The 24,096-nt window shown below is 40.4% G+C and overlaps 1 protein-coding gene across 4 annotated transcripts in view; it reads left to right on the top strand.

The window, feature by feature from the left end:
* The window catches only part of LOC133599191 (glucocorticoid modulatory element-binding protein 1-like), a 47,040-nt gene that overhangs the window by 13,940 nt on the left and 9,004 nt on the right, over positions 1 to 24,096 (top strand). For all 4 annotated transcript variants that reach the window (XM_061952029.1, XM_061952021.1, XM_061952037.1 and 1 more), the window contains exons 7-9: positions 5,477 to 5,602; positions 12,032 to 12,166; positions 13,309 to 13,422. In XM_061952029.1, the coding sequence (XP_061808013.1) occupies positions 5,477 to 5,602; positions 12,032 to 12,166; positions 13,309 to 13,422 (375 nt within the window). The remainder of the gene's footprint in view (positions 1 to 5,476; positions 5,603 to 12,031; positions 12,167 to 13,308; positions 13,423 to 24,096) is intronic.

Here is a 24,096-nt window from a genome sequence, read left to right as displayed (position 1 = left end):
CTGTCAAAATAATTTCAAACTATTGAAGTTAGCTTACAGAATAAACATGTCAATCAACCCATATGATTTTTGCTGTAATATTTTTGTTTTGAAAAGTCACTGTGACTGATAGAAAAGTGATGGTTTTAGCAACATTTTAACCTGTCTGAATGCTAATAATCATTTTGCGAGCAAGCAGGTAAGCTGCGCGGGCGGAGCGCGCGGAGTGACCCATGTTACGAGCCCCCGGCCACGGGGGTGGCGGGCAGGTAAGCTGCTTACCTGCTGCGCGTGACGCCGGCCGCGGCGAAAGCGGACGAGGCGGGGTGTCGGTGCGGTGGGCGCGGTAGTGACCCTGGACGTGCGTCGGGCCCTTCTCGCGGATCGCCTCAGCTACGGCTCCCGGTGGGGCCCTCTCGGGGGAAGGAGCCTCGGTCCCGGACCCCGGCGAGGCGTCCCTCCGCTCCGTAAAAGTGTCCATCTCTTTTTTTTTTTTTCTTCTGTTGTGGCATATGCTGCAGGTGCCTGCTCGTTTTTCGTATGTGGGTAACAACATTTAACTATGTATATATATTTCCCAATTGGTTTAACTGCCACCCGCAAAAAAACAAACAAAAAAAAAAATATCTAATTAATCCGCCCGACCCGACCCGCGAGCGGATAAAATCTTATTTTCTTAAATGTCATCCGCCCGATCCGCGGATAATCCGCGGACTCCGCGGTTGTGTCCGCAAACCGCGCATCTCTAATATATATATATATATATATATATATATATATATATATATATATATATATATATATATATATATATATATATATATATAATATATAATTATTTTGATGGTGGTCCATGCGGTCAAACTAGACATTTTAGCAGGGTAATGCCAACAATCTGTCCCGACTCCCCACTAAAATATTGCTGCGTAGCTTTAAAAATACATTTGGCTAATCGACATCAGTAAAATGTGGCATAATTACTTAGTAAACCATCTTGCAAGAAGCATAAACAAGAGAAACCTACAGCGTAGGACTCATCGATTGCCATTTGAAGTTCCTTGGAGTAGGATTCGGATTCGGCTCCGTATCTGGCAACCTCAGTCATGGAGAGTGGGAGGGGACTACAGAACTTTGACCGTGATTGCAGTACCATTTCTGGCCACATTACTACATCTGGCACCTTTTAATAGATTAAAACAAGAACAGGCAGTGAGTCACCAAAAACATTAGATTCTTTGTTTGGGAACTCTATTTCGCTGAATGATATGCGAGCAAACAGACTAGTTTGTTACCAGCAATGTTTGGCTGCACAATAATCAACAAAAACTGGGGGAAACTTTGTTGAAAATTTCCATCTGAAAAAAAAAGAATGTAAAGTGAGGCGTACACAAAGCGATTTACCACTGTATATCTATGTAATAACAAATTATTTTAATTCCAATTTTCAGTATATGTCGAGGGCCAATATAAAAAAATTACCTACGGGCCAAAAATGGCCACGGGCCACACTTTAGATACAGAGTTTTTACACATTTTGATGACGGATTTTCCATGTTAACTGAATTTCCATGACCAAATAAACTATTTTACCTCAATGGGACAACCGAAAACTAATTATCGTAACATACTATTGTTCATGTAATACTCATTGGGTTAAATCTGGGACCAAAACAAAACGAAATAACAGCAACAAAAACACCAGACACTTAAATACAGTGAGCCCAGAAGCACATAGATAGGCACACTTGCTCTCACCACAGTTACATTTTGCTGCAATCTGACTGTCCAGGAACATGGCGATGAAAAGACGGCATGCTCCTCAAATGATTTGAATCAGTTGGGTAAATTCACACATTTCACGGTGAACTCTCATAGGCACTGATTTTATAGTTTAGCACCTCTCTGTGTGCATTTTTTTCTTTCCACCCATGATCTGAATGCTTCTGTATATATGTATATAGTATAATATTTATTTCCTGTAAATAACACATTGAACATAAATCGTTCTCAGGACTGGACTGTGCACCTTGCCTCTTTTTGCACTATTTTTATTTTTATTTTCTTCCTATGTTTTGCATATTTTGTAGACTGTCGCACTGATACTGGAGTTGTTTTTAATCTCATTGTACCTGTGTATAGTGACAAAAAAAAGGCATTCTATTTTATTCTATTCTATTTAGAGCCCACAGTATCTCAGCTTTGAGAACGTACTTGTTGCTGTGGAAACTAGTAGAAGTTTTGCTAGATGTCCTCATGGCATCAGCATTCGAAAACTCACCTATGGGCATTACACTGCTCGCAACTGTGGGTACAGACTGTACCCACAGTTTCGAGCAGTGTAATCTCCAGTGTAGTCTCCTGCTTTTTCATTCTTCAGTGGCTAACGAGCGCTGCCTTGAACATATTTGAAATGTCAAATGTTTTACTGCACAGTTTGCATTTGGCACCTCTTCGGTCAGTGTCTTTTGGTAGCCCCAATTTTGATTTATCCTTAAAAGTCCATGTATTATTAAAGCTGCACTGTGCTGGCATTTTTTCAGCTTTATCACTTTGCTAGCAGAAGTAACTAGTTAGTGGGAATTCCTGCAGTTTGTAGCCACTTGCACGGTGCATGCTCACATAGACTAGACTAGAGTAACTACATTTTTCACAAAATCTAAAAACGTATGAAATATTTCCATGACTTTTCCAAAACTTCTGAAAAATATTATTTTCCAAAACTTTTCCTGGTCCTGGAAATTGCATTTAAAAAAATCCATGACTTCTCCAGGTTTTACATGACCCTAAAAGCAGCCCTGATTTCAAAAGTTGTGTGACACAAATGCCACAGGTCCCTACTTATCTCAACTCTCTGTTGATGCTCCTTTCCACTGACAAAAGCAGATACAAGTTGGTATTGTTTGTACACCTAATCAGCTTGGGTTACATGTAGGGACGTAACAATAAACGTTAGCATGTTAGTGTTACCGTTTTAAATTAAAATGATCAAAAAACCATGAGATAAATGCACTTTGATAAACTCACAGATTGACTAATGCCAGCTTGCTAGCTTAAATGATAACATGAAAACCAGAGACATTAACATCTTTCCCCATAAAGAAACAACATACCCCAATCTAAATTCATATAAGCACATTGCTATCTGAGCAACTTAGCTAGTAATTGTGCACATTGAACCTACAAGCTGTGCTCTCTTTGAACAGAGTGATCATTCTATATTGAAAAGGAATACAAGACTGAGGTGTTTTTATGGTGCCTTCAAAGACGGCTGAACAAAGTAGGATGCCACATTGCCCGCCAGAAATAGTAAATAAAATATTCGATTTTCATTTACCGTATTTTTTGGAGTATAAGTCGCACCGGAGTATAAGTCGCACCTGCCGAAAATGCATAATAAAGAAGGAAAAAAACATATAAGTCGCACTGGAGCTCGGCCAAACTATGAAAAAAACTGCGACTTAGAGTCCGAAAAATACGGTAAATTAATCTTAGTGCTACAGTACAAATCAATATTTAAAACAATAAAAGCTTAGCCATTAAAAGAGATAAAATACTAAGACAATCATTATCAGTGAAGCATAAGAAACACAACACATGCAAAATAGTGTCTATTTATTTTAGTTATTTTAAAAAACAATAACTGGGTCAAAAGATTGTAGTGTGGGTACGTGTTAGGGTGTGGGAAAAAATCGATTCGAATTCAAATCTCCATTCTCACGTTGTATGTCAGTATCGATTCTCATTTTTCAAATATCGATTTTCTTTCCCCGCTCCCGGCAATGTGGATGTGCCTTCTGGGCTACCGTAGGTATTGCGCAATAAGCAGCGTGGCTACCTGGTGGCTAGCTACTAAGGGGAGTGTAGTGTTATTGTGTTGCCGCTAAAATGCAGGTAGAAGAAAAAGAAACAGAGAAGCCTAAAGAAGAAATACAACCGCCTCCTCGGACTTTGAAAGCAAACGTTTGGAGACACTTTGGATTTTACCGTGGCAAGAAAGGGCTTGACATGACTCATGCAATTTGCAGACTTTGCAATGCTAAAGTTAAGTATTTTGGGAATACTTCAAATCCCCGTGCTCACTTGGACAGACAACACCCAGAGTTATCAGAGGAAAAAGATCATCCACTAACAACACCGGCAGCTAATCAACGCACACTTCACCAGTTTACAAAATGACCACCCAGTTCTGAACGGGCAAAGAAGATAACCAGATCCATCGCTTGTTTCATTGCAAAAGACCTGCGACCATACAGCACAGTGGAGAGAGAAGGCTTCAGGTTCATGATCAAAACTATTGAGCCACGGTATGACATCCATCACGCTTCGGTTTTTACAGACAATGTTGTACCTTCACTTTACAGAGAGACAAAGCTAAAAGTGGGGGAAGCTGTGACTAGAACAAGCAGAGTAGCTCTTACCTGTGATCACTGGACCTCTAGAACCTAGACTGGGCTAGATCCTGCTGAAATCCTATGTATTGAATGAATAGAGAATCGGAAAAATATCGTTTTTGAATCGAGAATCGAGTTGAATTGAAAAAAATCGATTTATAAACGAATCGTGACCCCAAGAATCGATATTGAATCGAATCGTGGGCCACCCAAAGATTCGCAGCCCTAGTACGTGTACTTTTTGGGCACAGTAAACATTACCTTGGGCGATATGGCGTGGTGGGTAGAGCAGCCGTGCCAGAAACTTGAGGGTTGCAGGTTTGCTCCTCGCCTCTTGCCATCCAAATCACTGCCATTGTGTCCTTGGGCAGGACCCTTCACCCTTACCCGCAGGTCCACTCACACTGGTGATTGACTGGTAAACTGGCAGCTGTCAATCTACTGGCAAACTGTCAATCTACTCCAGGGCAGCTGTGGCTACAAATGTAGCTTACCACCACCAGGTGTGAATGTGGAGTGAATGAATGATGGGTTCTCACTTCTCAGTGAGGGCTTTGAGTATCTAATAGAAAAACGCTATATACTGTAAACCTAATCCATTATTACTATTATTATTACCTCGATAACAATAACCATGATGATTTTTGCCACGATAACTGTGATATAAAATGTTTATATTGTTACATTCGTAATTACTGTACATGGGTGCCAAGTCGATACCAAATTGTTTACGTTAAGCCTGTCTGGTTGCTTAGGTATTCATCTTGGCAAAATTGTAACATAGCTAAAAAGATCAAAAATACATGCTAATCGTATCTTATCCTTGATGCTGTGCCTTGACTGTGTATGCTGCAGAATTATACTCAGCAATCTCCACTCTGCTGAAGCAGCCTTGCAGCCCACAGTCTACTCTCGGATAAAATATGTCTCCTGAGTGTTCGTCAGAGAAGTAAATACAGGAGATCCCTGTTCTCTTCCTTTCCTGTGGTTAGCCTGTCCTGTTATAACTGATGTGTTCAACGCTGCATGTTTTTCCCAAGTTTCTAATGACACAACTCAAATAATCAGTTCCAGTATTGGCGCACATTCTCCCTGTTTCATTTCAGGAGATGCTGTACATGATTCAAATGACATCGAGGAGTCTTTGGAGGATAAGTTTGGAGGAGAGTGGAAAACGGCAAACATCACCACAGCCAATGGACATGCAAAGAGGAAGAGGACCGACACACCTGGTAAATAAGAAACACACATTGAGCTGAGATGCAATGTAAAATTGGTCGTTGGGTGAAAGAATGGCGACTACACTGTTATCTGGTGAGCAGCCGCCGCTTTATCTGTGCATTAAAGCCCTATTTCCATTCAGTGCTGGTTCAGAAATTTATATTTGTATCCTCTTCTGGGAGGAAACAAAGGATCTATGCAATGCCCTGAATTTGTCATGCAGATATATACAGCGTCTATATGAGATACTTCTGAAGAAAAAAGTTCAGCTCGTCTCACAAAAGCTGTTGAACAAATTAAACATTCAGCAGTGTTGACGCTGCATACGTGCCAGTACATTCCAAGATATTGCTGTATACCCCACAGAAGGTAGTGTATTATAGTTTAGAAAAAGCCATGACTCATTGCTAGTGAGCATGTTGCTGCACCCCGGTCGTCTTATCTGTAGAAAAAACGTCTTGCACAAATACATAGCATCAGGACCCCGGCGGGCTTATCTGTAAAAATAGCATTTTGCACAAATACATAGTATCAGGGAGATACAACAAGCATTAATACACTGCAATATGTTTTTTTTGCAAATTGTGCAATAATGATCATCGCCGAATATAATTTTTTGTTTGTGCAAAACTAGAGATTTCTGGATTTCTTGTTACACTCATGCAAAAAATTCCAAGAACTGCCAAAACATAGGCTCCAATTTGAGAGCAGGCCGCGAGCAGCATCGTCTTGAAGACGCTTCTAAAATACCAATCCTCACCACTATGGTAGAAAAAAATATAGGTTTATTCCAAGTATTATTATTATTACTGGGGGACCAGAGGAAAATGAAGGGCTAAACATGCTACATATTAGAGATGCGCGGTTTGCGGGCACAACCGCGGAGTCCGCGGATTATCCGCGGATCGGGCGGATGAAATTTTAAAAAATTAGATTTTATCCGCGGGTCGGGTCGGGTCGGGTGGTTGAAATAAAAAAAAATTAGATTTTAAATAGATTCAGGCGGGTGGCAGTTAAACCAATTCGGAAATATATATACATAGTTAAATGTTGTTACCCACATACGAAAAACGAGCAGGCACCTGCAGCATATGCCACAACAGAAGAAGAAAAAAAAAAGAGATGGACACTTTTACGGAGCGGAGAAGGGACCGAGGCCCCTTCCCCCGAGAGGGCCCCACCGGGAGCCGTAGCTGAGGCGATCCGCGAGAAGGGCCCGACGCACGTCCAGGGTCACCACCGCGCCCACCGCACCGACACCCCGCCTCGTCCGCCTTCGCCGCGGCCGGCGTCACGCGCAGCAGGTAAGCAGCTTACCTCCCCGCCACCCCCGTGGCCGGGGGCTCGTAACAGGGGTCACTCCGTGCGCTCCGCCCGCGCAGCTTACCTGCCCGCCACCCCTGTTGCCGGGGGCGCGTAACAGGGGTCACTCCGCGCGCAGTGCGCTCACGAAAGGGGTGGGGCTCACCCTGGTTGATATAGACAGCAGCTAGGACGGTGGCCATGGAAGTTGGAACCCGCTAAGGAGTGTGTAACAACCCACCTGCCGAATCAACTAGCCCTGAAAATGGATGGCGCTGGAGCGTCGGGCCCATATACCCGGCCGTCGCCGGCAGCGAGACGCGCTTGGAGGTGCGCTCAGCGCGGCTCCCATATGATTGCGCACTGGTGTGCGTCTGGGTCGTGACAGCGTGGCACGCGAATGTCTGTACTGCATTGGATCAGTCTCCTTTCTTTAACAGGCAAAAGCTTTATAACCTCACTAATGCCTTGCATCGTCTATATTAGATATATAACAACGGGCGGGTGCGGGCGGATGCGGTTCTGATCAAATGTTAGATCGGGTGGATTGCGGATGGTTGACGACTTTCTGATGCGGTTGCGGATTAAATAATTGCCTATCCGCGCATCTCTACTACATATGCATGTACACACACACACACACACACACACACACACACACACACACACACACACACACACACACACACACACACACACACACACACACACACACACACACACACAGACGCATGCACACGCACGCACACAAACGTACACACACACACACACACGCACACACACACACAAACACACACACTGAGCAGGACGACACAAGAAGCTAGCCGCTAAAGATTCAATGTTAAGTAGGAGTGATCGATCCAAATTCCGATACGATCGATACTTAGTAGTAGTATCAGAATATAAACAATACTTAAGTCATATTTTTCTCTTTCTTGTTCTTATTACAAAATCTTTTTTTGGGCCGTTTTTGTTATTGTTTACAAAGTGAGTCACATAAGAAGGCTTTGAGAGCAAACTTTTATTTAGTTATTGTGCACTAGGCACTTTATTCTGTTTAAAAAAATACATAAATTGCATTCAATACCACAAATTAAATAGTTAATCTGATTTGCGACAATATTCTACATTTAATAAAATAAGTTTTCTAAAAATGTGTTTTTGTGTTTATTTAAGTTATTTGCCAAAGTGTGTGTATGTGTATATACATATATATATATATATATATATATATATATATATTAGGGCTGCAACTAGCGATTAGTTTGATAATCGATTAATCTGTCGATTATTACTTCGATTAATCGATTAATAATCTGATAAAAGAGACAAACTACATTTCTATCCTTTCCAGTATTTTATTGGAAAAAAACAGCATACTGGCACCATACTTATTTTGATAATTGTTTCTCAGCTGTTTGTACATGTTATAAATAAATGATAAATGGGTTATACTTGTATAGCGCTTTTCTACCTTCAAGGTACTCAAAGCGCTTTGACACTACTTCCACATTTACCCATTCACACACACATTCACACACTGATGGAGGGAGCTGCCATGCAAGGCGCTAACCAGCACCCATCAGGAGCAAGGGTGAAGTGTCTTGCTCAGGACACAACGGACATGACGAGGTTGGTACTAGGTGGGGATTGAACCAGGGACCCTTGGGTCGCGCACAGCCATTCTCCCACTGCGCCACGCCGTCCCAAATGTTGCAGTTTATAAATAAAGGATTATAAAAAATAACACTAAAATAAAAAATAAATAAAAAAAATTGCCTCTGCGCATGCGCATAGCATAGATCTAACGAATCGATGACTAAATTAACCGCCAACTATTTTTATTATCGATTTTAATCGATTTAATCGATTAGTTGTTGCAGCCCTAATATACAAACCCCGTTTCCATATGAGTTGGGAAATTGTGTTAGATGTAAATATAAACGGAATACAATGATTTGCAAATCATTTTCAACCCATATTCAGTTGAATATGCTACAAAGACAACATATTTGATGTTCAAACTGATAAACATTTTTTTTTTTGCAAATAATCATTAACTTTAGAATTTGATGCCAGCAACACGTGACAAAGAAGTTGGGAAAGGTGGCAATAAATACTGATAAAGTTGAGGAATGCTCATCAAACACTTATTTGGAACATCCCACAGGTTAACAGGCAAATTGGGAACAGGTGGGTGCCATGATTGGGTATAAAAGTAGATTTCATGAAATGCTCAGTCATTCACAAACAAGGATGAGGCGAGGGTCACCACTTTGTCAACAAATGCGTGAGCAAATTGTTGAACAGTTTAAGAAAAACCTTCCTCAACCAGCTATTGCAAGGAATTTAGGGATTTCACCATCTACGGTCCGTAATATCATCAAAAGGTTCAGAGAAATCACTGCACGTAAGAAGCTAAGCCCGTGACCTTCGCTCCCTCAGACTGTACAGCATCAACAAGCGACATCAGTGTGTAAAGGATATCCCCACATGGGCTCAGGAACACTTCAGAAACCCACTGTCAGTAACTACAGTTGGTTGCTACATCTGTAAGTGCAAGTTAAAACTCTCCTATGCAAGGCGAAAACCGTTTATCAACAACACCCAAAAACACCGTCGGCTTCGCTGGGCCTGAGCTCATCTAAGATGGACTGATACAAAGTGGAAAAGTGTTCTGTGGTCTGACGAGTCCACATTTCAAATTGTTTTTGGAAACTGTGGACGTCGTGTCCTCCGGACCAAAGAGGAAAAGAACCATCCGGATTGTTATGGGCGCAAAGTTGAAAAGCCAGCATCTGTGATGGTATGGGGGTGTATTAGTGCCCAAGACATGGGTAACTTACACATCTGTGAAGGCGCCATTAATGCTGAAAGGTACATACAGGTTTTGGAGCAACATATGTTGTCATCCAAGCAACGTTACCATGGACGCCCCTGCTTATTTCAGCAAGACAATGCCAAGCCACGTGTTACATCAACGTACATACATATATGTATGTATGTAAGTACGTACGTAACGCGTGATTAATTATGATTAATCACGCGTTATAATTTGCTGAAGAAAATACCCCCAATTTTTGGGGGGTACAAATGCGATTTGGTAGTTAGAATGTCAAACAAGAACATTTTTTAAATGTTTTACTGAACTTCAAGTCATTGATTTGTTTAAAACTAGGTGAAAGTAAGTATAGTAAAAATTAAGGGCATAATTTGAAAGTATTTGCAATAATCTTGCAAACAAGGTACAGTTACTAATCCATAATGTAGTAAACACACTCATAAACAACTTAACATAGTGCACCATTTACTCTTCTTTAGATTGAACAGTTGATGAAACAAACACGTTTGTTTACCTTTTCAGATGACAATGCTGATCTTTTTTTGGTACAATGTGACCCCAGCTTGTTATGATTACTTACAGATGTCCAATGTTCTCTAGCAAAATAAATCCACATTTAGTCTGCAGTTGCAAGTTGATGCTTTTGTTTGTGTAGTAGAGTTGGTTTATCCTTGATGTAATTATGCCTCTTTAAAGTATGACAGATCAGCTGTGGTGATATGAATTACATTTTCTTGCAGGACTTGGTCTTCACAGGTGTTAGATGTCCTACATATGGTGGCTGTCCGTTTAGCAAAGCATATGTCGAACTTAACTGTGCTACTTTTGTTGACAACATTGAATCAGTAAACTTTGCCATCGTAGCTTTCTTCTTTGCCTATTGCGGATGTGGCTTGCATTCATGCTCGCATGTGTGTAGCTATCGGCGCAAGCAGAGTCTCCAAGGCACAAAAAAGTCTCCAAGGCACAAAAAAAGTCTCCAAGACACAAAAAACTGCAATATCCCCGGGAAAAGTCACTAGATTTGTCCCTAGAAAGCTGTTTACAAAATAAGTTGTCAAGAGGATTGCCAACACTGTCGGCGCCATCCTCGAATACGTGTTTTGCTTTAAGATGATATTTTGAACTTGATGTGTCCCGATGATAAAAACGCTTGTCACTGCAATACCAACAATTTACCTTTTTATACAAAGTTCTGTTTTAAAGCGAAAATGGGCCGCCCCTACGAGCAATCAGACTGTATAACAAAAAAATTCATATTTATACAGTATATATATATATATATATATATATATATATATATATATATATATATATATATATATATATATATACATACAGTATGTATGTGTATATGTATATATATGTATATATATATATATATATATATATATATATATATATATATATATATATATGTGTGTGTGTATATGTATATATATATATGTATATATATACCGGTATGTATATATATGGGAATAAGCGGTAGAAAATGGATGGATGGATGGATATATATATATTTTATATATATATATATATATATATATATATATATATATATATATATATATATATATATATACACACACACACAACTTAATTGGGAATGTGAGTGTGAATGTTGTCTGTCTATCTGTGTTGGCCCTGCGATGAGGTGGCGAATACCGCCCGAATGCAGCTGAGATAGGCTCCAGTACCCCCCGCGACCCCGAAAGGGACAAGCGGTACAAAATGGATGGATGGATACTTGGATTACTAAAAACAAAAATAATCTGCCATAATTTAACATTTCACTATAAGGCTGTATCGCTTCAAACTACAACCAAACTAATAAACATAAATCTCATCAGTATTCATCCTTGACACATCTCTTGTATTGACAGGTGTACCTAATGAAGTGTCACTGTGGAACTAATTCCTTTCTAATATCCCAGTACTGTTTGTCTTATCCTTGTTTAAAATCTGAAGCACATTAGCTCTCAGCAAATCATTTTCTCCGTAAATAAACTTGACTTGACCTTGTTTTTACCGCTGATTTATCTTCCATCTCTGCCACTGCTGCACTCTCTTTTTCTCTCCCTCTCCCCCTCCCTCCCTCCCTGTATATTTTTCTCATAACAGACTTCCTCCCTTGATTTAGTGTGCATGTTTTATTTGGACATGTGTTCTGTATTTATTGCTGTTTACTGACCTAACCCACAAAACGAATTAGGATACATTTTACTTTGTCATAGTTTTTTTCTTTCAAGTACCGGTAATATGACTTTTTTTCCCCCCTGTGTTTGTTGGTGTCTAGATGCCATATTGAGCCTGTGGAAGGGTGTGGCAGAGTGCGGACTGATGGGGGGTGTCCTCGCCGGTCTCCAGACGCAGTTATTGGCTACTCTGAAGGGACTTGAGGTTCGCACCGAGACGGAGTTGCAGGAAACGGGTATAAAAAAAACAAGAAATTATTGAGTTTTTTCCTCCTAAAATATCTACAACATGCATTTGACAGAGTACAAGAACAACTTTGCTATCTCCAACTGGTTTTAAATGCAGAGAAAACAAAGTGTATGCTCTTTACCACATCAAAAACTGTAAGATCATCACTGTGTGAGAACATTTTAACAAGAAATGGGCAACAAATTATGTTAGTATCTGCTTTTAAATATTTAGGATTTTTAATTGATGACCACTTGAGTTTTAAGGAGCACATTCAGTATGTTGTAAAAAAACTGAAACTTTTACTGGGATTTTATTACAGAAACAAGTCTTGCTTTTCTTTTACTGAAATTGGTGGAAACAACCTTTTTACCTGTTATTGACTATGGAGATGTGTTGTACATGAATGCTACTGCTGCTTGTCTCCACAAGCTGGATAGTGTGTACCACGGGGCACTGAGATTCATCACCAACTGCGCTCCCCTTACTCACCATTGTGTGTTATACTCAATGGTTAACTGGACATCTTTATGTGCTCGACGCCTCAATCATTGGTATGTTTTCATCTACAAAACCATTCTGGGTATCACTCCATCTTATCTGTCTTGTCTTTTAACAAAGAAACTAGGAAGTCACAATCTTCGTTCAATGAATGTTCTGCAATTTGTCGTCCCCAAAGTAAGAACTGAACTGGGCAAGAAAGCATTTAGGTTTTCAGCACCGAAGGCTTGGAATAACCTACAATCGAACATTAAACTTCAAAACCTAGTTACGTTGAATGAGTTTAAAGCTTCTGTGAAAGGATTGCAGTCTACCTTGTCTGTATGCACATGTGTCATGTGAGCAAGTTTTAATGTGGTAAATGTGATGTTTTATGTATTTGTTTACTGTTTGTAATGTAACCTTGCTGCTGCCCTCTTGGCCAGGTCTCCCTTGGAAAAGAGATCTTTGATCTCAATGGGATTTTACCTGGTTAAATAAAGGCTAATAAAATAATTTGACAGAAAATTGATTTGAGTACAATATGGATCCAAGTACATGTTCATACAGAAGCCACCCAGCTAAATATAATTATTTTTCATTTGAACCCTGTGAACATATTGATAAGAAACAGTACCAAACATTGAGTGGTGAATGTTTGTTTTGCAGATGCCATCATACTAAATTCCCTGTGTGAGATGTTTGGCCTCTTAGACTCGGTGAAGCAAGCGCTGGAGCAGAGATGCAGCCAGCGGGATGACAGTAAAGATGAAAGCATTTATGGTGAGGAACGCAATAGAGTGCATGTAGCTAGCTATCATTTGTACTGCACAGTAGTGGAACTTCTGAGGTCGAACAGCGGTTTAAGACAATTCATGTCAAATAAATCAGAATTTATTGGAAACAAACTCAGTGTGTTTCTGCTACAAAAAGTGCCATCTTCATGATGTTTGCAGAAGTAAAGCCTCCAAAGCAGTGATTTTTAATCACTGTGCCGCAGCACACTAGTGTGCCGTATGATACAGTCTGGTGTGCTGTGGGAGATTATGTCATTTCACCTATTAGGGTTAAGAATATTTTTCGCCAACCAGTAATTATAATCCACAAATAATGTGCCATTGTTGAGTGTCTGTGCTGTCTAGAGCTCGGCAGAGTGACCGTGTTATACTCTTCCATATCAGTAGGTGGCAGCCAGTAGCTAATTGCTTTGCAGATGTCGGGAACACGTTGTGTGAGACGACAAGGGTTTGTCGTCATATCTAATGCTTAAACCAAAAATAAACAAAAGGTGAGTGCCACTAAGAAAAGGCATTGAAGCTTAGGGAAGGCTATGCAGAACGAAACTAAAACCTAACTGGCTACAAAGTAAACAAAAACAGAATGCTGGACGACAGGAAAGACTTACTGTGGACCAAAGACTGAGTCCACAAACTACATCCGAACATGACATGACATTCAACAATGTCCCCACAAAGAAGGATAGCAACATCTTAGATAGTGTTGATTGCTAAAACAAAGCAGGTGCGGGGAATAGCGTTTAAGAAAGACATGAAACTGCTACAGGAAAACACCAACAAAACAGGAGAAGCCACCAAAATAGGAGCGCAAGACCAGAACTAAAACACTACACACAGGAAAACGGCAAACAACTCAAAATAAGTCACGGCGTGATGTGACAGATCGTGACAGTACACCTACTTTGAGACAAGAGCTGTAGTGACGCATGCTTGGTTATGGTTTAAAGTCATATCCAACAATTGCGACAACGACTTTTTACTGTAAACTGAGTTTCATTTTTTATTGATTTCTGCTAGTGGTGTGCCTCTGGATTTTTTCAATGAAAAAAATGTGCCTCGGCTCAAAAAAGGTTGAAAAACACTGCTTCAAAGAACTTAGCCTCAAGGAGTGAATGTCGCTAAAAAGCCAAAGGAAAAGCAAAACACATGTTGATGTCTCAAACCATATGCTGAGTGTCTGTTTCGCTGTTGTTTTATGACTTAGAAGAGGTTCCACAGCATATCTTAAACAAGATTTTGTCTGTGACCCCATTTTGGTCTTACATATTATTTATCATTATTATTATTATTCGACTCCTAAAGGGCTCCCACCTCCTCCTAAACCTAACAACACCGACCCCACATACCCACTCAGTTTACATGCACTAAAAAACGAATTATCAAGTTAAAGGGGTCATATTATGATTTATTTTCTATTTAAAGCTCTTCCTTGTGGTCTACATAACATTTAATGGTGGTTCTTTGGTCAAAATGTTGCTTAGATTATGTTTTACAGAACATTTAAAAGCCGCTTTCTTACCGTCTCTTAAACATGCGCCATTTTTTGGGCGCTCGTATTTACATACTTGCCAACCCTCCCGGTTTTCCCTGGAGACTCCCGAATTTCAGTGCCCCTCCCGAAAATCTCCCGGGGCAACCATTCTCCCGAATTTTTCCCGATATTTACCCGGACAACAATATTGGGGGGGCGTGCCTTAAAGGCACTGCCTTTAGCGTCCTCTCTCACCTGAAAAGGAGACTATTATATATGTCTCTGTTATCCATAGGTTTATCTATAACCCATAAAGTAGGCAGGCACGGAGCTATTTCTCAGCGTGTGTTTATTCCAGCTGGCACGTTAATACACTGACACACAACATCCGGATTCCCATCATGCATTGCTTCAAAACTACAGCAAGTAGTAATGTCCAAAAACATAACAGAGACGGAGCAGAAGAACGAAGAAGAGACATGGCGACGACAAGGAAGAAGAAGAAGTACGCTTGCAAGTTCCAAAATGATTGGAAAAAATAATTTCAGTTCACCCTGATTGTAGCTGAGATAGGCTCCGGCGCCCCCCGCGACCCCAAAAGGGAATAAGCGGTAGAAAATGGATGGATGGATGGAATTTCAGTTCATCCAGGACAGCTCGAAGGGGAAGGGGTATGCTGCCTGCACATTTTGTAGATCAGACTTCTCCATTGAACACGGTGGCCGAACGGATATACTCATTCATGAACGGATGATTTATTTATATATATATATATATATATATATATATATCTATATATATATATATATATATATATATATATATATATATATATTAGGGGTGTGGGAACAAATCGATTCGACTTCGAATCGCGATTCTCACGTTGTGCGATTCAGAATCGATTCTCATTTTTAAAAAATCGATTAAAATTTTTTTTTTAATTTAATTTAATTTATTTATTTATTTATTTTTTTAATTCATCAATCCAACAAAACAATACACAGCAATACCATAACAACGCAATCCAATTCCAAAACCAAACCCGACCCAGCAACACTCAGAACTGCAATAAACAGAGCAATTGAGAGGAGACACAAACACGACACAGAACAAACAAAGTAGTGAAACAAAAATGAATATTATCAACAACAGTATCAATATTAGTTACAATTTCAACATAGCAGTGATTAAAAATCACTCTGACGTTATCATTAGACATTTATATATCAATGAAGCAATCAATCAATCTTTATTTATATAGCCCTAAATCACAAGTGTCTCAAAGGGCTGCACAAGCCACAACGACATCCTCGGTACAAAGCCCACATACGGGCAAGGAAAAACTCACCCCAGTGGGACGTCGATGTGAATGACTATGAGAAACCTTGGAGAGGACCGCATATGTGGGTAACCCCCCCCCCTCTAGGGGAGACCGAAAGCAATGGATGTCGAGTGGGTCTGACATAATATTGTGAGAGTCCAGTCCATAGTGGATCCAACATAATAGTAAGAGTCCAGTCCATAGTGGGGCCAGCAGGACACCATCCCGAGCGGAGACGGGTCAGCAGCGTAGAGATGTTCCCAGCCGATGCACAGGCCAGCGGTCCACCCCGGGTCCCGACTCTGGACAGCCAGCACTTCATCCATGGCCACCGGACCTGTGCCCCCCCCCCCCTCAAGGAAAAGGGGAGCAGAGGAGAAAAGAAAAGAAACGGCAGATCAACTGGTCTAACAGGGGGGCTATTTAAAGGCTAGAGTATACAAATGAGTTTTAAGATGGGACTTAAATGCTTCTACTGAGGTAGCATCTCTAATTGTTACCGGGAGGGCATTCCATAGTACTGGAGCCCGAATAGAAAACGCTCTATAGCCCGCAGAATTTTTTTGGGCTCTGGGAATCACTAATTAGCCGGAGTTCTTTGAACGCAGATTTCTTGCCGGGACATATGGTACAATGCAATCGACAAGATAGGACGGAGCTAGACCGTGTAGTATTTTATACGTAAGTAGTAAAACCTTAAAGTCACTTCTTAAGTGCACAGGAAGCCAGTGCAGGTGAGCCAGTATAGGCGTAATATGATCAAACTTTCTTGTTCTTGTCAAAAGTCTAGCAGCCGCATTTTGTACCAACTGTAATTTTTTAATGCTAGACATAGGGAGACCCGAAAATAATACGTTACAGTAGTCGAGACGAGACGTAACGAACGCATGAATAATGATCTCAGCGTCGCTAGTGGATAAAATAGAACGAATTTTAGCGATATTACGGAGATGAAAGAAGGCCGTTTTAGTAACACTCTTAATGTGTGATTCAAACGAGAGAGTTGGGTCGAAGATAATACCCAGATTCTTTACTGATTCGCCTTGTGTAATTGTTTGGTTGTCAAATGTTAAGGTGGTATTATTAAATAAATGTCGGTGTTTAGCAGGACCGATAATCAGCATTTCCGTTTTCTTGGCGTTGAGTTGCAAGAAGTTAGCGGACATCCATTGTTTAATTTCATTAAGACACGCCTCCAGCTGTCTACAATCCGGCGTGTTGGTCAGCTTTAGGGGCATGTAGAGTTGGGTGTCATCAGCATAGCAATGAAAGCTAACACCGTATTTGCGTATGATGTCGCCTAGCGGCAGCATGTAAATACTAAAGAGTGCAGGGCCAAGAACCGAACCCTGAGGAACTCCGCACGTTACCTTAACATAGTCCGAGGTCACATTATTATGGGAGACGCATTGCATCCTGTCAGTAAGATAAGAGTTAAACCACGACAAAGCTAAGTCTGACATACCAATACGTGTTTTGATACGCTCTAATAAAATATTATGATCGACGGTATCGAAAGCAGCGCTAAGATCAAGAAGCAGCAACATAGATGACGCATCAGAATCCATCGTTAGCAGTAGATCATTAGTCATTTTTGCGAGGGCTGTCTCCGTAGAGTGATTTGCCCTGAAACCGGATTGAAAAGGTTCACAGAGATTGTTAGACACTAAGTGTTCATTTAGCTGCTGTGCGACAATTTTTTCGAGGATTTTCGAAATAAAGGGAAGGTGGGACACCGGTCGGTAGTTTACCATGAGGTCAGGATCAAGGTTAGGTCTTTTGAGCAGAGGATGAATAACCGCTTTCTTGAATGCTAGGGGAACAGTGCCAGAGGAAAGTGATAAGTTTATAATATTTAGCACTGATGGACCTAATAATACAAAAAGCTCCTTGATAAGTTTCCCAGGAAGTGGGTCAAGTAAACATGTTCTTTGTTTTATCCCACTTACACGCTGTAATAGTTCCTCTAATGTTATTTCATCAAAAAGAGAGAGACTATTTTGTATTACAGTATCCGTCGTAGATACAGTTGTATCTGTGTTCATAGAACCCAGTTGTAGCTGGGATGCGTTGTCTTTAATCTCCTTTCTAATGAGTTCAATTTTCTTATTAAATAAATTCATAAAGTCATCTGCCGAGTGGGTGGAGCTATTGGGAGGAGTCCCTTGTTGGGTTAGCGATGCTACTGTACTAAACAAAAATTTAGGGTCGTTTTTGTTGAGGCGGATGAGATTTGAGTAATATTTAGCTTTAGCTAGGGTAAGCATGCGTTTATACGATATTAAACTATCACTCCATGCTTGATGGAAAACCTCAAGCTTGGTCGCGCGCCATTTGCGTTCCAACTTTCTACATGATAATTTATGAGCTCTGGTTTCCTCTGTAAACCATGGGGTGCGCCTTTTAGGGGCCCTTTTTTGTTTTAGCGGTGCTATACTATCAATGGTTTTGCGCAGGGCATTGTCAAAGTTGTTAGTGAGGTTATCAATAGAGCCGACATAATTTGGGAATGGTGCCATTACCGAAGGCAGTAGGTCAGCAAGAGTCATCATTGTGGCGGCATTAATGTTGCGGCTGCTATAGCAGTTATTATTATTATTAGTTTGTTGACAATGAGTCAGAACTTCGAATTTTATAAGGTAATGATCAGACATTACTTTAGTATACGGGAGTACCATAACTTTGGAGGTGGTGACACCCCTGACCAGCACTAGATCTATCGTATTGCCGTTGCGATGCGTAGGTTCATTTATTATTTGTGTAAGACCACAGCTATCAATTATAGTCTGGAGCGCCACGCACTGAGGGTCCGATGGGGTATTCATATGGATATTAAAGTCCCCCATTATGATTATATTGTCTGCGTGCGTCACTAGATCAGCAACGAACTCTGAGAATTCATTAATAAAGTCCGAGTAGGGCCCTGGGGGGCGGTAGATAACAGCCATATCGAGAGGCAGCGGTGCGACAGACCTCATAGTAAGCACCTCAAACGATTTGTATTTATTATTTAGGTTAGGGGTAAGGTTAAAGTTTTCATTGTATATTAGTGCGACCCCCCACCCCTTTTAAGGGTACGGGCAATATGCGCATTCGTATAGTTAGGAGGAGATGCCTCATTTAGCGCAAAAAATTTGTCTGGTTTGAGCCAGGTTTCGCTAAGACCAATGACGTTAAGATTGTTGTCTCTAATGACCTCATTAACTAATAACGTTTTGGGAGACAATGATCTTATGTTTAAAAAGCCCATATTATAAGTATTGGGCTGTTTTGACGAGTTTTTGTTTAAATTATCCGTAGTAGAAATATTAATAATGTTGCGTTTATTATACGTAGTGCACTTTAAATAGTTTCGACCATATCTAGGAATTGATACGACGGGAATTTTCAGATTGTTTGCTTGATGCTGCGATCGACTGAACGCATCATGATTTGCCACCTCAGTAGAATGCATATCTACCCCGGACACATTCACAACAGAAAACACATTATGTGAGTTGTGTGTTATTCTAAGAAAATTGCTATGCGTACAGGAATTATCCAGCCTGGTGCTGGCTAGTTCTAGCTTAACTGACTCCTCACCCGGACTAGCAGGCTCTGTAATTGCCTGTGACCGGGCTTGCTCTAGTGTAGTTAGTCAAATGTGACTTAAACAGTAGTCTATATTCTTAGACAGGATGATGGCGTCTTCCTGGTTAGGGTGAAGGCCGTCCCTCATCAGAAAGCCTGGTTTGCCCCAGAAAGAGGGCCAATTATCAATAAACGTTAGTCCCTGTTGTCTACAGAAGCTAGCCAGCCACTTGTTAAGCGAGACTAATCTGCTATATCTCTCATCATTGCCTCTCGCAGGCAGGGGGCCAGAGACAATTACTCGATGCCTGGACATCTTTCTAGCGAGATCACAAGTCCTGGCTATGTTTCTCTTTGTAATCTCTGACTGTCTCATTCTAGTGTCATTGGAGCCAACGTGTACAACTATATTCGCATAACTAGTGGTGCGATTAGCCTGTCGTACGTGCTTACTAGGCCTGTTGCGAGTTAGCTCCCTAAGATTAGCCTCAATGTCAGGTGCTCGGGCCCCCGGGATGCACTTAATTGTGGCTGGTTTGCTAAGCTTTATGTTTCGGGTGATGGAGTCCCCTATGACTAAGGTGTGGTGCCCGGTAGACTGGGGTGTAGGACTAGCTAAAGAGCTAAATCTATTATGCGTCTCAACCGGTACACCGTAGCTTGTAGGCCGCTTAGGGCTGCTACAGGCTGGGCTAGTTAGCTCGCTACAGCTAACGCTAGCAGATGTGTCCGCAACATCTAAAGTTACGAGATTACTCTGCTCTAACTGGCGGACACGGCCCTCTAGCAGAGCCAGCCTCTCCGTGAGTAAGGTGCAAGACGCGCAGGAAGCCATACTCACGGTGTTTTCTGTCACCGAGTGAAGTTCCTGCTGTCTTCCGAGAAGTCCTGGTCACGGTGTGCAGGAGTAGATTCCTTCTGACCGGCGACCGGCGCCGCCTTTCTCCGCGCTAGCTTCGTTAGCTTAGCAGCTAGCTGCTAGCTAGCTGCGGGAGGGGTGGAGAGACAGAGATCGGGTGATTTGCAAGTTAAATAGTACTACTAAATATGTTGAGAAAGTAATAAAGAAAGCTGCAGAACAATTTAAAAGCACACAAATAGAACGATACTTAGCTTTTTCGAAACAGCGAGCAGTCAGCGAGCAGTCACGCACGGTGAACCAGAACCGGTTATATATATCAGTGACGTGCAGTCACTAGAGGCAGGTGAGGCAGGGCCTCACCTGCCATCATGGAAAGAAAAAAAATGTAAAAAGAAAAAAAAAAAATTAAATTGTTATATGTATCCAGTGATTATACTATAAAGTTATTTTCCATTTAACTTCACCAGTTTTAGATTATTTTTATTCAAAATCGCTGAATTTTTACATTTGCCGTTCAAATACTGAGAAGAGACGGTGCGGTGATCAGCAGCCAGTTGAGGCACGTCACTCAGTGCCGCAACATGGATTGCGCAATGACTCGGCTAACTGCTGGCCTGCTGTGCAGTGAGACTGTATTGCTATATGAACTATATTATACATTTCCATAGTTTAGTTAGCTGAGGTATATAATGTACAGTGTATTTTGTCAACAACTGTATGTGTGTAAAGTATTTCTTGTGCTGAGCGATCATAAAACGGCTGCAAAAGACGCACTGGCTGAGGCTCGCCTCCTGCACCCCCGCCGTAGAATTGTTATATCAACTAAAGCCCACACTTAAATTTTCCACGTGCAAGATTGAATCTATTTAAAAAAATTATTTCATAAGAAGCCAAAAAGTGCAAAAACAATAATGTTGGTGTTGGAGGAGTTGTGAATGACTGCAGGGACAAAAAAAAAATTAAATTGTTGTATGTATCCAGTGATTATACTATAAAGTTATTTTCCATTTAACTTCACCAGTTTTAGATTATTTTTATTCAAAATCGCTGAATTTTCACATTTGCCGTTCAAATACTGAGAAGAGACGGTGCGGTGAACAGCATCCAGTTGAGGCACGTCACTCAGTGCCGCAACATGGATTGCGCAATGACTCGGCTAACTGCTGGCCTGCTGTGCAGATACACCTGCAGACTGCAGGTGTACCTAATTCACAACTCCTCCAACACGAACTTTATTGTTTTTGCACTTTTTGGCTTCTTATTAAATAACTTTTGTAACCTATTTTCATGGGCTTTCCTCTTTGTGATGTTAAGTTCCTGTTATGCGCTGTTATACAGTATATGCCTTGAGCTCTTATTTTGAAGGCGCTAAGAGCGGAAGTGATGTCACGTTGCGAAGGTTTTTGAAAGAGGGTAAATAAAGTGGTCCTCGTGTAAACTGGAGCCTCCGTGTTTGTTATTTTGTAGTTTCATACAGTATAGGCGACATTTATAAACCCTCGGTTACACTTTTTTAAATAGATTCAATCTTGCACATGGAAAGTTTAAGTGAGGGCTTTAGTTGCGGTGCATGGACTTAATTTCTAAGTAAAGGTAAGACCATAATAACGTTTTTTTTTTATTAAATGTGCTTTTTTGTGTGCTACAGTTTGTATGTGTAAAGTTAAAGTTAAGTTAAAGTACCAATGATTGTCACACACACACTAGGTGTAATGAAATTTGTCCTCTGCATTTGACCCATCCCCTTGATCACCCCCTGGGAGGTGAGGGGAGCAGTGGGCAGCAGCGGCGCCGCGCCTGGGAATAATTTTTGGTGATTTAACCCCCAATTTTAACCCTTGATGCTGAGTGCCAAGCAGGGAAGAATACTGGTATGAGCTTTTAAACATAACCCGTTAACTGCTGCCAATCAAATGGTGAATAAGATTCTCTTTAGGGTTCATATGTTTGTAAATCTGACTGTGATGAAGTCAGTGCCTCACCAGCCATCAACCTCACCGCACGTCACTGATATATATATATATATATATATATATATATATATATATATATATATATATATATATATATATATATATATATATATATATATATATATATATATAAAAGAACAATAGTGTCACAGTGGCTTACACTTGCATCGCATCTCATAAGCTTGACAACACACTGTGTCCAATATTTTCACAAAGATAAAATAAGTCAGATTTTTGGTTCATTTAATAGTTAAAACAAATTTACATTATTGCAATCAGTTGATAAAACAATGTCCTTTACAATTATAAAAGCTTTTTACAAAAATCTACTACTCTGCTTGTATGTCAGCAGACTGGGGTAGATCCTGCTGAAATCCTATGTATTGAATGAATAGAGAATTGTTTTGAATCGGGAAAAAAATAGTTTTTGAATCGAGAATCATGTTGAATTGAAAAAAAAATCGATTTTGAATCGAATCGTGACCCCAATAATCGATATTGAATCGAATCGTGGGACACCCAAAGATTCACAGCCCTAATATATATAAATATATATATATATATATATATATATATATATATATATATATATATATATATATATATATATATATATATATATATATATAAGAAATACTTCCGCCCGAATGCAGCTGAGATAGGCTCCAGCACCCCCCTGCGACCCCAAAAAAGACAAGCGGTAGAAAATGGATGGATGGAGGGAAGAAACTATATACACCCCCCGCTAAAAACGGCACTAATGGTGCAAATTCTAAATGGATCATTTGGAGTAAGTAGGGATAAAGGCAATATTGTTTTATAAATATAGACAACATTGACTTTTTAAAGATTGAATTGATACATCTCGATGATGCGATTGTAAACCAGTTTGTTCTTGCATATACACATCGGTCCATCATTGTATCCGCCGTTCTACACGTGCCAGTCTTCCTATTGTGATAACGCGGAAGCACAGCAGATGGCACATTCCATGATCAGAAAGCAGACGATATTTAGATGTTTATGTCTTAGTTTCATCAATAATGTTTTTCATCAAGCGTTCGATCCATTGCCGTCATTTGGCCTTTTTAAGGTGGTTAAAGGCTCCCTAAAATATTCTTAAACCCCCCTAATTTATTTAGTGGTCTTTTATTTATTTATTTTTAAATGTGTTTTTTTTTTTTTTTTTTTTTACAAAATAGTGGCGACAAATATTAATATAAATTATTGACTTTCTACTAATCATCATTTGACATGCCACCAATCCAAACACCTGAGCACCAGTTTGAAACAAGGCCCCCCACATGGAGAGAAGTTGAGAGCACTGTAAAGCGGGCAAGAACAGCCTCAGCTCCTGGACCCAACGGCGTCCCATATAGGCTCTATAAGAACACTCCAGGCGTCTTGAAGTACCTCTGGAAGCTAATGAAAGTGTCGTGGGAAAAAGGAATTATACCAAAGGC

Source organism: Nerophis lumbriciformis, linkage group LG04 (genome assembly GCF_033978685.3).
Source record: "Nerophis lumbriciformis linkage group LG04, RoL_Nlum_v2.1, whole genome shotgun sequence".
NCBI lineage: Eukaryota > Metazoa > Chordata > Actinopteri > Syngnathiformes > Syngnathidae > Nerophis > Nerophis lumbriciformis.
This window is presented reverse-complemented; position numbering and strand designations above follow the sequence as displayed.